Source organism: Lemur catta, chromosome 6 (genome assembly GCF_020740605.2).
Source record: "Lemur catta isolate mLemCat1 chromosome 6, mLemCat1.pri, whole genome shotgun sequence".
Classification (NCBI taxonomy): Eukaryota; Metazoa; Chordata; class Mammalia; order Primates; family Lemuridae; genus Lemur; species Lemur catta.
Genome location: NC_059133.1, coordinates 96178238 through 96194577, shown reverse-complemented (window position 1 = coordinate 96194577; position 16340 = coordinate 96178238). Strand labels below are relative to the sequence as shown.

General features: G+C 51.3%; 1 protein-coding gene across 1 annotated transcript in view; it reads right to left on the bottom strand.

Moving 5' to 3' along the window:
- Window positions 1-16340, bottom strand: part of TSPAN11 (tetraspanin 11) — a 71269-nt gene that overhangs the window by 40694 nt on the left and 14235 nt on the right. The window contains exon 2 of the mRNA XM_045554572.1: window positions 2014-2108. Coding sequence (XP_045410528.1) covers window positions 2014-2097 — 84 coding nt within the window. The 5' untranslated portion in view covers window positions 2098-2108. The remainder of the gene's footprint in view (window positions 1-2013; window positions 2109-16340) is intronic.

Below are 16340 nucleotides of genomic sequence, written 5' to 3'. Positions count from 1 at the left end.
ATCAATTGCATCTCCTGAATCCCTTGACTCTCTCCAAATGTTTTGATCCCCACTGTCACACCCACAGTGCAGGTCACCACCATCTCTGCCCTGATCAGTGCAGAAGCAGAGGAATGCCGACAGTGGCTGCTCCTGGGATGGCCAGTGGTGCGCGTTGAACTGTGTCCCCCAAAAGATACGTTTAAATGCTCAACCCTGTTGCTCGTGAATGTGACCTGATTCAGGAATAGGATCTTGGCAGGTGTAACCAAGTTAAGATGAGGTCATTGGGTGGGCCCTAATCCAACATGACTGGTGTCCTTACGAGAAGAGGAAAACGTCATGTGAAGACAGGGACTGCCAGGGAGGACACCATGTGATGACAGAGGAAGAGACTGGAGTGACGCAGCTACAAGCCAAAGACTGCTGGGGTTTGCCAGGGGCTACCAGGAGCTGAGCAGAGGCAGAGAAAGAGTCTGCCAAGAGTCTCAGGGAGCCAGGCATGCTGACACCTTGATTTTGGACTTCAGCCCTCCAGAACTGAGAGAGAATAAATTTCTGTTGTTTCAGCCACCCAGTTTACGGTACTCTGTTATGGTCACCCTAGGAAAAAAGCATAGTGAGATACGGGCAATTTTCATTTTCTTATACTTTCCAATATTTTAGAGTATCTGTAGTGTATACTTAAGACTTTTACAATCATCAAGTAAAACACAGTTATTCTTAAAAAGAAATGCTTATTAAGAATCCTAAACACCTGAGTGGATTTGCTTCTGAGAATTGAAACTATCTACAGCACACAGTTGACTGGATCAACAGAGCTTCATCTTCCACTGTTTGCATCACCAGGACTTCACTATTCCAGAAACTCTTGCCCAGGAAGATAAAAGTTGCAGATAATTTTATCTTTCATTTCAGGAACTTTGCAAACAACATTTAAACAAACATCAGATTGTTCAACTTTTTAATGGATAGCATCTAATGACTGTCTATTCTCCAAGACTCTTTGAAACGCTTGCCTTGCTGTGTCCGTCTGTCCTAAACTCCTACGTCATGGTCCTTCTCAATCTTAGCCAAGGCCCTGCAGGAGAGACTCTGGAAACTCAGACATATCCCACCTTTGTGCTTGCCTTTCTAAGAGGCTCCTAAGACTCTGTCAAAGGAGAGTAAGCAAGAAACCCAGCTCTGCCTCATCCGTGGGTTGACTTGGTGGTATCTTCAGGCATTTGACATCTAATATATTCAAAATATGCACTTACTGACTGCAAACCCAAGAGGTTAGGAAGTATCCCTGAACTGTAACTGGGGAAAGACTGCTCGATCTTAAGAAAGGTGCCCAAGGCCACACCATTAGTGGACCACAGCGCCGAGGTCCTGCCAGGCGCAAAGCCTGCGCTCCGAGTACTTTCCCACCTTCTCAAACTTGCTGAGACTGTAACACACAACGCACACACTCCAGTGTCGGGCTATTTCTGGGACCTGATGGAATTCTGCTCCCAATTACCCAGATAATTGCCTCAAGTGGACAGACTCCACAGTCCTCTGGCAGATGTGATCCAGGCAGGTTTCCCGAGGGGAGTCGCCATAGAGACCATTTCCACGGCAGGCAGCGCAGCCAGAGCCCCGGGACTTCTGTTTCTCCGCCCTGGGCCTGGGCAATGTCAGCCACGAAAGGTGAATGGGCTGTGGTGGAAAATCATTTCAGACAGGCTACTTCCCACAGGGCACTGGTGCAACAGGCTAGCAGGGAAGCAAGAAGCGGCCCCTCTGCAGGGCAGGGCTGGACCGCAAAGCCCACTGTTTGTGCCTCTATTCAGAGGCTGCGTGGTACGGGCTCCGTGCCAACCTGCAGACTGGGTTCTTTTCTTCCCCTCAGTAGCACATGTACATATTTGCTTTAAAGTGGGCAGAATTTGCCCACGGGTGGTCTTTGATTTGGAAGAAATCAACCTCAAAGCGGTGACTCACAAGAAACAAAGGTGGCCTGACTCACTCAGTGCTCAGGAAGGGGATGTGCACGTGGAATCCACTTACCCAGAAGAAGAAGTTAAAGACAAAGAGTAAATACTTCAGGTAGACAATCAGCCAGTCATCCTGCTCCGTCTTGTAGTGGGCCATGCTTGCTGTGCCTGCAGAGAAGACACACGTGTTGGGCCAGGGGACCGCGGAGAACCTGCCCTTCCCAGAGCCAAGCACCTTGGCCAGCTCCCTTCAAAGGACTTATCAAGGCTGTGGGTGTGCAACACGGAGCAAGGGGCAGAGAACCGCAAAGGCTGGTGGACACCCAGTGGAGATGAATTTGGGCAGAATGTGCTGGACCTTTGGATCTTGGTTTTGTCCTCTTGACAAAGGTCTAACCTACAAGTCTTCCACAGATTTTGCACTGGCCTTGATGTGTTCTTATACTCTTTCCATCTTATCAGGATTGCAGGACACAAGTTTACGTATCCTGTACACACACACACACACACACACACACACACACACACACGCTCAGCAGGGCTGCTCGGCACTGGAAACTTGCACTCTGCATCGTGTGAACAGAACTCTGCATCCACAGGTGTGGCACGACCCCCACATAGAGCATCTGTGCTGGAAAGGGCCTCAATGCCGCCCAGTCCACCCCACCTGGCCCCTGCACCTTGACTTGCCAGGTGAGGAAGCAGGTTCAGACAGGCCTGGTGGTTTGGCAGGAAGAAGTACAAGAGCCTCTGGAGTCTGATTCCCTGGCTTCAAATCCTGATCTGTCACGAGGTGAGTGATAGTTTGGGCAAGTTACATGATGTCCCATTCCTCAGTGTCCTCATCCGTAAATGGGGATAACAATGATACTTTTATCACAGGGTTGAAGATTAAATGGGTTAATCTATGTGACGTGTTTAGCACAGTTTGGCACATAGTAAGTGTTCAACAAACATTAGCTACTATTATTATACGTCACAGAGCAGGGACTAGCACCTAGGATTCCAGTCCTAAAACTCCAGTCTCTGCCCCAGCACCATCCTCCCACGCCTGTCCCAATGCCCACTGAGGGACCCTAGGAAGCAGGACACGCTCCCGCATGGTGGTGACGAAGGAGGAGAAGGAGGCCCAGCAGTCCTATTTGCCTGGCAGCCTGTCTGAGCCTCTGTAACTCTGACGCCTTGGACGTTTCCTCTCTTTGAGCCCTGTGTACCCCTGGGCACCTGCACCCCAACACTCCTAGAGGAGCTGCTCTTTAAGAAATCGTCCCCATTTTGAAAACCTCTTTTACTTCGGAACCATAAGCAGTAACGAGGCCCTGGTGCTGCCCACTTCCATCCTGCCCTCCGCCACTCCCCAGCCCCGCTGGGCCCTCCTCTCTTCCCCCGGCCGGGCAGGGCCAGGCCCACATTACTTTCTCTGAGCCACTGCTCTGCCTTTTATTTCAAGCTCCTGGGCTCCTGGAGACGGGAGAGAGGAAGGCAGAAAAGGTGGCTGTCTTATTTGGGATTTCTATTTGCAGACCTTGAAGAAGGTAATTTAAGACTTTTAGTCTTCTTGTTAAAAAAAGACAAAACCCATTTTTCTCCAATTTAGTCTGTGAGGCAGTGTGCTGGAAGAAATATAGGAGAAGAAAGAAAAGCAGCCTGTAAAAAATTGGGACAGTGGGGCTGGCCGGGCAATGGCATAAGAGCTATTCCGTGGTCCTTCTGCCCTGACGAGAGACTGGGGGCAGCGTCCTCTCGGCCACTGCAGGCCCTTGGCAAGCTGAGAGTGTGGCGGCCTGCTGGGCCCCGGCCACTGAGCCCTCTCTCCACCCGCGGCAAAGGGGCCTGAATGACCACTCAAACCAAGGGGTCAGGTTGGAAAGGAAAACTGTATTTTTCAGAAAAGAACCCCAGGCAGAAGACAGGACTTAACAAAGAGAAGTGTATATCTAATGGCAAAATTTTAGCCATTAGTGGTAGAGAAGATAGAGCCACAGAATGCCAGGGTTGGGAACACCTTTAGGCTCACTTAACTCAACCTTTTACAGAAGGAATGAGGAAGCTAGTATGTCTGATTCAAGACAGACTTTTTTTTTTTTTTGAGACAGAGTCTCACTTTGTTGCCTGGGCTAGAGTGAGTGCCGTGGCGTCAGCCTAGCTCACAGCAACCTCAAACTCCTGGGCTCAAGCAATCCAACTGCCTCAGCCTCCTGAGTAGCTGGGACTACAGGCATGCGCCACCATGCCCGGCTAAGTTTTCTATATATATTTTTAGCTGTCCATATAATTTCTTTCTATTTTTAGTAGAGACGAGGTCTCGCTCTTGCTCAGGCTGGTCTCGAACTCCTGAGCTCAAACAATCCGCCCACCTCGGCCTCCCAGAGTGCTAGGATTACAGGTGTGAGCCACCGTGCATGGCCAGACTTTTAAATGACTTCTCTATAGTCACATGGGCAATTGGTAGTCGCAGTTTCCTAACCCCCACTGTTCAGCACTCCTTCCCCCATAACACCCCCAACATGTGTGGGGTTCTGTGCTAGGGCAGCAGAGGCCCCAAAGAAGTGTCAGTACCGGCTGGGAGCCAGATGCCTGGATCTAAAAGCTAGCCTTGCCATTTACTGGCTGTGCGACCCTCGGCAAGTTATTTAACCTCTCTGTGCAGCTAACATTTATTGAATGTTTATTATGTGCCAGGCACAGAACTAAGTGCTTTGCCTACATAATCTTGATCGATCTTCTCAACACTCCTATGAAGTAGGGTTATTCCCATTTTGCAAGGTAAGAAAACTGAGGATGAGACAGGTTACACAACCTGTCCAAAGTCACACAGAAAGTAAAGGGAGCTGAGTGAGGAACCTCTGCCTCTGGGCTCAGGCTTTACACGGCTGCAGGGAAGGGAGGAAGGGAAGGCCAGAGACTGCTGGTTTCCCTAATATTTGTTTTCCCCTTCTTCTTTAGGAATAGAATCTCTTAATTTTACTTGGGTACATGGCCACCTGGAGCAGGTGACATTGCCTAGCCTCCCTGTCTGGTAGGTGCAGCCAGGATTAACTGCTGGCAGGCGAACAGTATAAAGGCTGAAGTGGTATATGCAGCTTCTTAGAAGTATCATTTTTGGGGTATGTTTCATGTGCATTTGAAAAGAATGTGAACCCTCCCATTGTAGGGTGCAGAATTTTATATGTGTCAATTAGATCAAATTTGTTAATTGCACTTTTCACATCTTCTATATCCTTACTGATCTGTGCCTGCTTGTTCTATTGGCTGTTGAAAAAGGCATATGACAGATTCCCACTATGACCATGAATTTGTCTTATCCCTAATTTAATTCTGCCAAGTTTTTGATTCATATATTCTGCAGATATTTTATGGGGTACAGACAGATTTGGAGTTATCATTCTGGTGGATCGATTCCTTTATCATTAATAAATGTCATTCTTTGTCTCTATTAATCAGAAGTACCCTTAAGGTGGGTGGAGGGCATGTCTCTCTTCCTGTTGGGAGGAACGCAGATGTTAAGGCTGCAGCCGCCTTGAGCCATGAGCGGGAAACTGTAAGTTGAAAAGGGCAGAGCACGTTCAGTTCAGAGTCTGGGTCTCAGATGTTGTAGAGCTGCCATCTCTGAGCTGCTGGCCTCCAGACTTAGTCTACATGAGCGAACAAGACAAACCTGCAGCTTCTTTAAGCAACATGTTTGGATAGGCTATTAGTCACGGCTGACTCCATCCTGCTATGGTGGGGGGAGCAGTGGGTACAAGGTGTGCGAGATATCATGTGCTGGGACACTGCAGGTGGGGCAATGAGATTAGAGGGCGATTTGGGACAGTGTCACCAAGCTCTTTTGATGGTACACGCACCTCAATTTATTTATGAATTTTATTCATGTACTGCTGTCTGTATATAGTAAATATTCATTAAAGCCTTATTTTGCCTCTTTTAAGGATACAAATCATTAGGAATAGGGATTCTAGTAAGTTCTCCCTGCACCCCAGCATATTGTCTGCCTCCACTTGGGAGACCACTGGTGCAGAGTGTGAGTGGAGGGGTGAGAGCTGAAGGTTGAGCAGGGTCAGATCAAGAACGGCCTCACAGGCCAAGCTCAGGGACTTGGATTCGTGTCCTGAAGGTGATGCCGACCCCAGGAAGGTAGCGCTTAAGTCCAAGACAGAGATTGGGGTTGGGGTGGGGGGCTGGAGAATGGAGAGTAGGGGACAGACACCGGACCAGCACGGAGGGAGGCCCCCTCAGGCAGGCCGTGTGTGCACGTAGGAGGCAGGGGAGGAAAGACCCCAAAGAGCTCTGCCTTCTAAGAAGGGAGTGAGCAGAGGACGAAGACACCAGGCAGGAAATTGACCTACAAGGGAGGGGGTAGGAGAAGCAGGGGGTGCGGGATCCCAGAAGCCAGGGAAGAGGGGGTGGGCCACAGTGCCACGTGCTGCCAAGAGGTCCCAGTCACTGAGGGCCAGTGAGGGCTCACCTGTACCAGAGCACATCTGTGGAGGACGGATGGTGGGTTAGGGACACACCACGAGAGGGGAGGAAATGGAGACCCCAGGTGGATATTTTCAGACTGGAGGGAAGCAGCTAGAAGGCCAGGAAAATGGGGTGCTTTTGTGCCGTAAAGAAGGGAGGCTCAGGCATGCCTAGCTCAAGGGAAAGGCTCCACAGCTCAGGTGCTTAGCTCTGCTGTCCCCAGGGAAAGGGGATGGGCGTAGGAGGGCAACCGGAGGAGCTCCCAGCCCCCTCCCCAGCTGTCCTAATAGCCTCCTGTCTCTAGGGCCTTGTTGCACCTCACCGCCCCGTCTTCCTGTTTAGAGGGTGATACATGGGGGTGGGCATGGGAATAGCTGCAGCAGCCCCTGGAGAGCAGAGAAGGAAACACATGCCACTTGGTATAGGCTCACCCCCCGCCCCCCGCCAGTGAATGGGGGGACCACGGCTCTGGATAATCCCCCAAAATCATTTCCACTGAGCTTTGAGGTGTGTCTTATGATTTCTGGGAAGCAAACTGGCCTTCCTCGGTGGGCGTACTTCTGTTCCTAGGGGTTGGGAGTTGGACTTCCTGAACCATGGGGAGGAAGTGTCCCTAAGGGTCCAGAGGCAGACAGTGGGGGGCAGGCATACCCACGGGGGGGGGGGGCAGGGGGACAATACCTGACGCAGAACCACGGACAAGCCTGTGAGGACAGAGGAGAGGTATCTGTACTCCCAGATCCCCCACCTCGGCCAAGGTGATCTCTTCTTTGGCCTCTGAAAGGCATGTTTTATTCACACTGTGCCCTGAATCTACCACCTGCTCCTTCCTGGCCAGTGCTGCAGGGCTCAGAGGGATCCCACCTTCCCTGACCCCCACTGCAATGCCAGGGGCCCACGGACTACAGCAAGTGACCTGGGTCCTTTTCAGTACCTTATTTCTTTATGTCACCATGCTGACTGACTTCGACTCCGACAGCCTTCCCTGAGCTGTTGACTAAGATGGGGTGGGTGCTGCACGGTGGAGTCAGGACCCCTTTTATGGCTCTGCCCCTTCCTTGCTGCCTGTGCTTAGGCAAGTTACCACCCTCTCTCGGGTCTGTTTCCCCATCTGTGGGGCAGGGCAGTGGTTCTCCTGAGCATGCATCCGAATTATCTGGAGGGCTCGTTAAAACAGAGATTGCTGAACCCACCCCCAGGGCTTCTGGTTCCTTAGGTTTAGGGTGTCACCCTGGAGAATTTGTTCCCAGACAGGGTGACCACTGATCTGGATTTACCCAGGACAGAGGGATTTCTTGGAATACGGGAGTACTGTGCAGTGTTCAACCCGGATAATCCCGGGAAACCAGGATGGTTGGTCACGCTGCTGGTCTCAGGACCACGCTTTGAATCAATGTTCTTTAAGGCCCCTTCCAGTTCCCAAAGTCCACCCCCTACGATGTGAGTATCCTTCGCATCTGAAACAGGCACAGCTGAGTCGGGTGGGGCACGAGGGTGGGCCTGCCCCTCACACAGATTCACAGTTAGAACCCAGTTCCCGTGGAAATTTCCCAGATAGCCTGATAACAGGCCTCAGGGTGCCTTCTCCTGCAGGCCGGGGCTCTGACTGGAGAACAAAGCTGGGATTCAGGGGCAGCCAGCAGGCCTGGGGCCTGCTAATGTCACAGTCAGGACCTGCCACAGGACAGCTCAGAAAATCAACCGCAAATGCCTTGACGGTGAAGTGATGTATTTTGGGGACTTTCATTGGGGCCGGATGTGTAATGTCACGGGCTGTGACACTTAGGGATTATTGTCTTTTCTAATTTTGCCCCCTGCCCCAAGTGAATGAGGCTCAAAGCGCAGAGGAGACGAGGGACACGCAGGAAGGGCCCAGCTGGCTGGCCGGCCTGCCGGGGTCTGGTGAGCAGGGCGAGGCTGCACCAGGGCAGCGCCCAGGAGTGGAGTCCAGCATGCTGGGCTGTGGGCCGGTGGGCAGAGCTGCGTCCTTCAATGTGATGGGCGGCAGGGGGTGGGGGGTGCTTGGGAGCTGATGTAATAGTTTGTGCTTAAATACAAGGCATTGTCAGGGCCTGACCAGCTGCATCCTTCACTCCCTCCACAAACACATGAGTCCCCCATATGCCAGGCCTGGTGCTTAGAACCCCCAGACTTGCTCCGTGAGGGGCTGACAGCAAACTGTGCGGGGTGGGGCACAGGCACATCAATAACTTCCAGACCCTCCGGACAGGGCTCCCAGAGAGATGCTGGCCAATCCTGATGGCAGCACAGAAGTGGCATAAATTCTGCCAGATTGGAGTGGCAGGGGCAGGTGACAAAAGGAAGGGGCATTTAATCTGGTCCGGGAGGACAGGCAGGGTTTCCGCAGGTAGCAAAGGAGGGGGCTGGCCTGGCAGAGGGGACGGTGGGCACTGGCCTGGAGGAATGGGCGGCAGGAGGGGCTGGGAAATCGGGCCAGGGCCTGGAGCAGTCTGCGGCCACACTCAGTTGGGCCTTTTCTCTTCCCCCATACTCTCTACTCCCGGACCTCACCCACCGCCTGTCCTCGTCCACTCCCATTAGCATGGCTCGGGTTGGGGTGCCCCGGCTCTCCATTCCCCGAGGGGGGAGCACCCCACACCCAGGGGGAGGGTTTCTGGGAAGCTTGGTGCTTCTGCAATGAAAACGAAATGCGTGTCACTTCACATGACGTCCTCCACGTTCATCCATGTTGTCACAGGCAACAGGATGCCCTTCTGTTTTCAGGCTCAGCAGCATCCCACTGTGCACGCGCGCACCCTTCCTCTCCCCCCGTCAGGGAGCTCCCTGTCGGGGCTGCTGCGCGGGGGCAGCTCCTCTTCCACAGGCCGATTCCATTGCCTCTCGACGAACACCCAGCAGCGGCTTCTGCTCGGCGAAATAAACCAGGCACAGCAAGACAAATACCTCATGACCTAGCTCATACGTGGACTCTAAAAAGCTGATCCCAAGCAATAGAGAGTAGAATAGAGGTTACCGGGGGCTGTGGTGTAGGTGGGGGGGGGGTGCGGTAGGGAGATGTTGGTCAAAGGATACAAAATTTCAGTTGGATAGCAGGAATACGTTCAACAGATGTATTTTACAGCACAGTGACTATAATTAATAATCTATTGCACTTTTGAAAAGTGGTAAGAGTGGATGATATGCCTCTCACCACAAAATGATAATTATATGAAGTACTACATATGTTAGTTAGCTAGATTTAGTCATTCTGCAATGTATATATATTTCAAATCATGTTATACACAGTAAATGCGTATTATTTTATCTGTCAGTTTAAAAAGAGAACAAAGAGACACCTCCGCCCCCACCAAAACTAGCGTGTGTTTGCTATTGGAAAAACCAGACCCCACCTCACCCCACCCCTTCGGTTAAATAAGTGCCAGTTTCCAGCTTTGAGTTCTTGGCCGACAAGGGGTCATGTCTGCACAATGGCCAAGGACAGCTGGAAAGGAAAAAACAGTCTAAGTGGCTGAATTTATAACTTAATTTAGGCTTCTAATGAAACATGGTTATAGTCCCTGCATGGTCTATTTTCTTCCCTCATGCAACCCTGCCCTTCTTTGCCCTTGTTGCCCTCTTATTCAATTTCCACTCGCCTAACCCATTTTTGGTGGTACACAGTGTGAGAGTTTGTGTTCCTGAAGCAGTCAAAGAAGGGGGACTTCCTCAGCCCCTCGGATGGGACAGCTGGAAGGAGCCAAAAGGATCCCTAGCTCAGCCCCTGTGTCCCAGAATAGGGTGGGGAGGGGGCCGGGGAGGAGGCCCGGGATGGGGCATGGGGAGGTTACACTGTGGTCAAAGTCACACTGCAGATTGGTGGCAGGGCAGGACCTGCTCTCATGTCCCCCAGGCTAATGGTCTCTCGATGGCAGTCAACAAGATTTTCATTGGCTGATATATTAATAATAACAACAAACAACATATTTACTAAATGCTAACTACATGCTAGGCACTAAGCTAAGTGCTGTATGTGCACTAATAAATGTATTATAATACTTAAAATAATGCCCATGATGGGATTATTATCCCCTTTTACAGAAGAAGAAACTGAGGCACAGAACAGTATGTGGCAAGCCAGACGTGAGATACATGCAGAACAGATGTTTGACTTTTCCCTGGGCAGGTTTAGTTTTGGTTTCTTGTAGATTCTTTGAGCTTGGTGGTCTCTGGTGGAAGCTAAGAAGGAGGGATCTGCCCTGGGCAGAGAACCCAGTTGGGAGCTGCAGGAGGCAGCAGGGCCAGTGTCCTCTGACTTTGGCAGGATCTTGGCAGCATCCCACAATGGCTGTCACTACAAAGAGATCAAATGCTCGGGGAGTCCTCTGGAGGGAGCCTCGCCCCTCTCCCTGGTCCTCTGTCTCCTTGACTTTGAGACCAGGGATCCAGGGGCTGCTAGCACCACAGGAGAGGGCTGGCCTGGGGTCTCTGGGCAACCCCTGGCCTTTTCTTTTATACCAATGTGTTTACTGCATGCAGGTAAATGAGGGTAGACAGCTCTTTTGGACCAAACAGGGTTTGGTTGCTAACTATAGGGTCTTGTGGATGGGGTGTAGGTGGAACTTGAATTAAAATCCTAGCACTAGGAATTCTTAGTCTTTATGCCCTGATAGACATGTTTTCCTAAGTATATGACTATTTTTTGCTTCATCTGCAAGCCCCAAATTGTGCCATATGTACTAGTCAGGTGAGTGGTTCGGCGTGTCCTTGTTCCCCGCGTGTATGACACACAGTCTCTGGAGGGTCTGCCTGTAGACGGGCATCGCCCTCCGCTGTGTTTGTTCCAGGTTCTTTTTCTCCTTTTTTAAATTGCAGTCTGACCTATGAAAGGAGGACTTCTCCAGCACTTGTGACGAGCATCGGTGACCAAAGGCACACAAAACAGTACTAGTCCGCAGGGTAAGAAGATCTGGGAGTGAATACCAGCTGCCACCTGCAGCAGTGTGACCTCTCAGCCTCAGCTTCCCCTGTGTAAAATGCAGACGTGGTTGGGCTGCCTTTGTCTCCCGTGTGTGGTGCCTGTGAGGATCCAACGGGACGGAGGATTGGCAGGAACTGTGCGCACCGCAATCGTACAGCTTTGGTGCCAGACAACGGCAAAGGAACAATTAAACCCAACTTGCTAAGCGCTTCCCGAGTGAAGGGCAATGGGAAAAGGGCAGGTAACCCTAAATAATGCATCAGCCAGAGCCTATCTGTGAGGGCTGGGGATGCAGTCTCAGGGTCTCTGCCCCTCAGCCCACCCTGCCTGCTCGTGGACTCCACCCAGACGGTCATAAGAGACCCTGTTTCCAGGTGACCATGAAGAATCCACTTGCAGAAAATAAAGACCTTAATTTAACAAAGTGGATTGGTTCAGACAGGAAAGTGCTGGGGAAAAAGGCAACAGCTGTGGCGAACATCAAGCTCCTAATCTCAGCATGGCAGCAAGGCATTGCAAAGGAGCACCCTTGGTGGGGTGGGAAGAGGCACCCCAAGGCAGGGCTGCAGCCTGGGTGCCCACTGGGTGGGGCTCCACCAGGCAGCACCAGAGGGCCTCTGTCATCCCACAGGGCTAATGAGGTCACTGAATCCAGAAGGTGACCCCTAGACATTCCTTCCTTCTCACCAGGATCCCCACCACCACCTCCTGCAAGTTAAGGAGGGTGGGGCTTGTATCCAGGGGCCTGGGTTCTAGTCCCACGTCTGTTTCTAACTTGCTCTGTGCTTTTGGGCTTCAGTTCTCATCTACAAAGCTGGAATGAGTAACTTCCTTACTGGGGTGGGTAAAGATGCTGCCTCATTCCAAGACTTACTCCCGGCACAGTGGTTTCAGATTATTTCTGCATCACCTGAAGCTCTGGGTATTTCATTGCGTGCCTAGTAATACAGTGGCTAATGTTCACCGATCAAGTACCATGCTCCAGGGATAGTTCTAAGTACAGTTGTCCCTCGGTACACTCGGGGCATTGGTTCCAGGATCCCCAGCGTATACCAAAATCTGAGCACACTCAAGGCCCACGGTCGGCCCCCCATATATTCAGGGTGCATCCTCCGAACACTGTATTCTCGATCCATGTTTGGTTGAAAAACATCTGTATATGCACTTCAGACCTGTGTTGAACGTTCAAGGGTCAACTGTGCAGTTTCTAAGCATTATCTCTTTTAATCCTCACGACAACCCGTGAGGCAGGCAGCTCATCGTCCGCACATTACAGAAGAGGACAGGGAGACAGGTTAACTCCAGTGTACGCCTGTTGTCTAGACGTAATTATTAGTAGTGCTCCTGTTCACTTAAAAGATGTCCCAGGTTAGACGTTAAATCGTGGCTCTTCATTATGTTACGCTGCTCGTCAACAATATCCAATAATACTCCTCAAGCTCCAGATCTTTCTGCCCCATCCCCTCCACACTATAGGTTTCTTGAACTCACTTCCTGCTCTGACATCCCACAGGCATCAACCCCTATCAGAAGCCCCTATTATTTGATAAAATCTGAGCTGAGTTCTGGGTCCTGAACACCCAACACAGCACCTGATGCCTGGGGTCAGATGTTGAATGAATGAATGAATGAGCGAAAGAACAAATGCACTAAGGAGCCATGTGAACGCCCAGGAACTCTGAGAGCTACACAAATGTTTCTCACCCCACTCATGCTGTCGCCCAGTTCCCCAAGAAACCTAAGTCAAAGATAACAGAAACGAGAGAAGCAAAACTTACACCATCACTTCTGCGGCCCTTGCCTACGCAAACGTGCGGGATGCGTTTCGGCAGAGGTGGGCTTGGTGCAGGCATCAGCCCCTTCTCCCAACAGGGCCTCTTGGGAAAGTCTCGCACCAGCCAGCCCGGGAGCTTCTATGGTCTTTTTCTCCCTAAGCGTTCTCTGCCTTCTCCGCATCCTCCTCTCTTTCCCTTAGTCTTTTAATTTCAGCCTCAGATGAGAAACACAGACCTATGTCCATCATACATCAAAGCAGAAAATCCTTTTGAAATTAATTCAAACAAGGCACAAATGGGAAGAGGACAGTTCCTTTGATGGGAAACACCCAGGGCATAATCAGGCACTTCCTAGAGGAGTCAGACCTCAGCAGAAAACCACAGCAGGAGGGGCAGCTTTGACAGATGCTGGAAACGAATATGCATTCTGCCCCCGCCCCCAGCCCCACGGCCTCTTTTTCTTCCCTTTGCTATGGCCCTTAAAGATGGATCCACAGCAGAAGCTGGGAAAGCCCAGAGCCCCAAAGGCCACCACCAGTGGGATCCCGCGTCCACAGACACCAGTGGGTCCCTTCTCCTCCTGCTGCAGAACCCGGCACACAGCAGAGCTGTTAGAGACCGAGCATGCTCGCGCATGGGCTCTGAAAGCAGCTCATTAAATAAACAAATGACAGATCCAAGGAAGGCAGGTCATCCTGCCTCTGCTTCAGAAACGTGTCACTTCCTAGCCATGGAGACAGGTGTTTTAGGGCCCTGAGAAGCCATCTCTGGTTCCCCGCACCTCTCCCAGACTCTGGCCAGTAGTCTGAAACTCCAGCCCCCTACAGCCTCGGCCATAAATAGTGGTAGGGGCCCGCATCTGGGCCAGATTTCTCATTTAATTGTCTCATAACTCAGTGAGGCAGGTGCTTTCACCTCTGTTTTATAGACGAGGAGGCTAAGGCTCCTCCGGCAGACTCGGGAATCAAGCCCAGCTGTTACTGATGTCAAAGTTGAGGACTCTCAGGTTTGGGCTTTCAGGTGGAAAGGCTTTGAGGTGGAAAGAAAAGCCATCCCCATGCAGAATTGATTTCTCTATCCAGACTTGGTCCTCTGAGCACTGAGATACCATCTGAGAAGCCGCTCAGAGCAAGGATGGAGGTTTCAAGGGTGACCCATTCAGGGTGAGCTCAGGATCTGTAAGGCAAACAGCAGTGGCAGCAGGAAAGCCCAAGAACCCAGGATGTTGGGGTTCAGCAGAGGGTGAGATGTGGCTGAGACACAGACAGGCAGCTGCATCACCCAGCTCCAGGGGGAGCTATACACATCACAGTGCATGTGAATGTCTGCCCTGGAATTGTGCAGTGCACAGTCTGTGCAGGTGTACACAGCTGCCTTGCAAGTGCCCAGCTGCTCATTTGACAAGCTGTGTATCTTCCTTCTAGCTCTCTTTCAGTAAACCAGCAGCCCTCCTTACTACCCATCCTTCCCTGTCAAGCCTGGGTATCTTCCTTTTGATGGGGCCAGCTGGGTGAAATCCTGACTGTTATTGGAAGTTGCCAACCAGGGACAGGGCAGTACGGCAAATAGTGGATAAACAGTTAAGGCAGGTGTCTAAGGGTTGGGCTGCTCAAGTCGAGTGAGGGTAGACAGACATTAGGGAGCTGGTACACCTGGCCACAAAAACACATGGGTCCCTTTAAACATACAAGTCTTAACTGCAATCGGTAGGTAGATATCCTGCCCTTTCTTCCAGAGGATGGGCGATGGCATTAAACTTAAGTTTGATTCGTAAGGTAGCCAAGACTACTAGTGGTCTCCCCAAAGTTGCTCTCCTCTTATTCCGTTATAATGGAGCTGCAGCTAGGTATGGGGCCACCTAACCAGCGACTGTATTTCCCAGCCCTCCAAGCAGCTAGATCAGCCACACAGTAGTTGTTGACAATGTAACATGCGTGGCAGCACCACTCCATGCCTGGATCTTAACACGCTGCCCTCGCAGGTTACCATAATCTTTCCCCTTCCCGAGAGCTGGGACACAGGGGTGTCTGAAAGCCGCTTCAGCCAGCAGACAAGGACACCACCTCAGAGCAACAGTTCTCAAACTTTAGGGCACATTAGAATCACCTAGAGGGATTTCAAAAACAGACAGCATGCCCCACCCCCAGAGGCTGTGATTCAGTAATTCTGGGGTAGAGCGTGAGAATGTGTATTTCTCACAAGTTTCCAGGGGATGGTGATGTTGCTGCTCTGGGGAATAACACACTTTGCGACCACACACTTGGTCTCCAAGTGTTGTCCCAGGTCCTTGTGGATGGAAGAGAAACAAGATGGCATGAGCCTGGATCCCTGTATGACTCTGAGGAGCAGAACAGCTTGCCTACCCCGGACTGGTACATGAAACAAAAAGAAACTTCTTTGTTCTTTAGGCCACTGTCTTTGGGTGTCTGACACAGCAGCTCAGCCTTTGCTCTAACAGAATCATATTCCTGGAAGTTAGAGTCTCCTCCAACTCTATGAATGCCCCTCTCAAAAAAGAAGAAAAAAAACAATCCTATTCTAGCTCCACCTCTAGGAGCAACAAATTAGCCCTTAATCAGACTAGTCTACAGAGCCAGGATGTGATCTCAGCTGTAAGATTCCAAAGCCCAACCTAATCACGATGCATACTGTTTCTCAAGTCACCCACATTTTCCTGGATCCTGTCTCCCTCTTAGTTACTGCCAGATCTTTCTTCCTCTGCAGCTTCACCTCCCCATCCAGCCATCCTGCGCCCCACCGTCTGACCACCTCCACCACTCTACTCACCCGAAGCCACTTCTAACTGCCAAAGCCAAAGGCGGCTTTTCAAACCTCCTCCTGCTTCACTTCTGCTGAATCTGAAACCCAGATCACACCTGCCTTTCGGAGCCCCCTCCCCACTGCTTGTTTCGTGGTACCACTCGCGCCTGATTCTTCTCCTGTGTCTCCAATTTGCCTTGATCTGAAGATCACGACCACCGAGTCTCCGCCTTTGTGCTCACTTCCTCTGCTTCATCAACTGATCCTCTTCTTGGCTCACCCCTTAAGGCTGGCACTCCCCCCAGGGTAAGGTGGGCACATTCTTTGTCTCTCCTTTGCCACCCCTCTTCCTGCCAACTCCATCTACCTCCAATGAGCCGATGACTCTCGAGAGCCGGCCAAGCTCTGGGCTCGCTCCCATGGCTGCAGGTCCCTGGTACCGAGCACACAATACCAGGCCAGCAT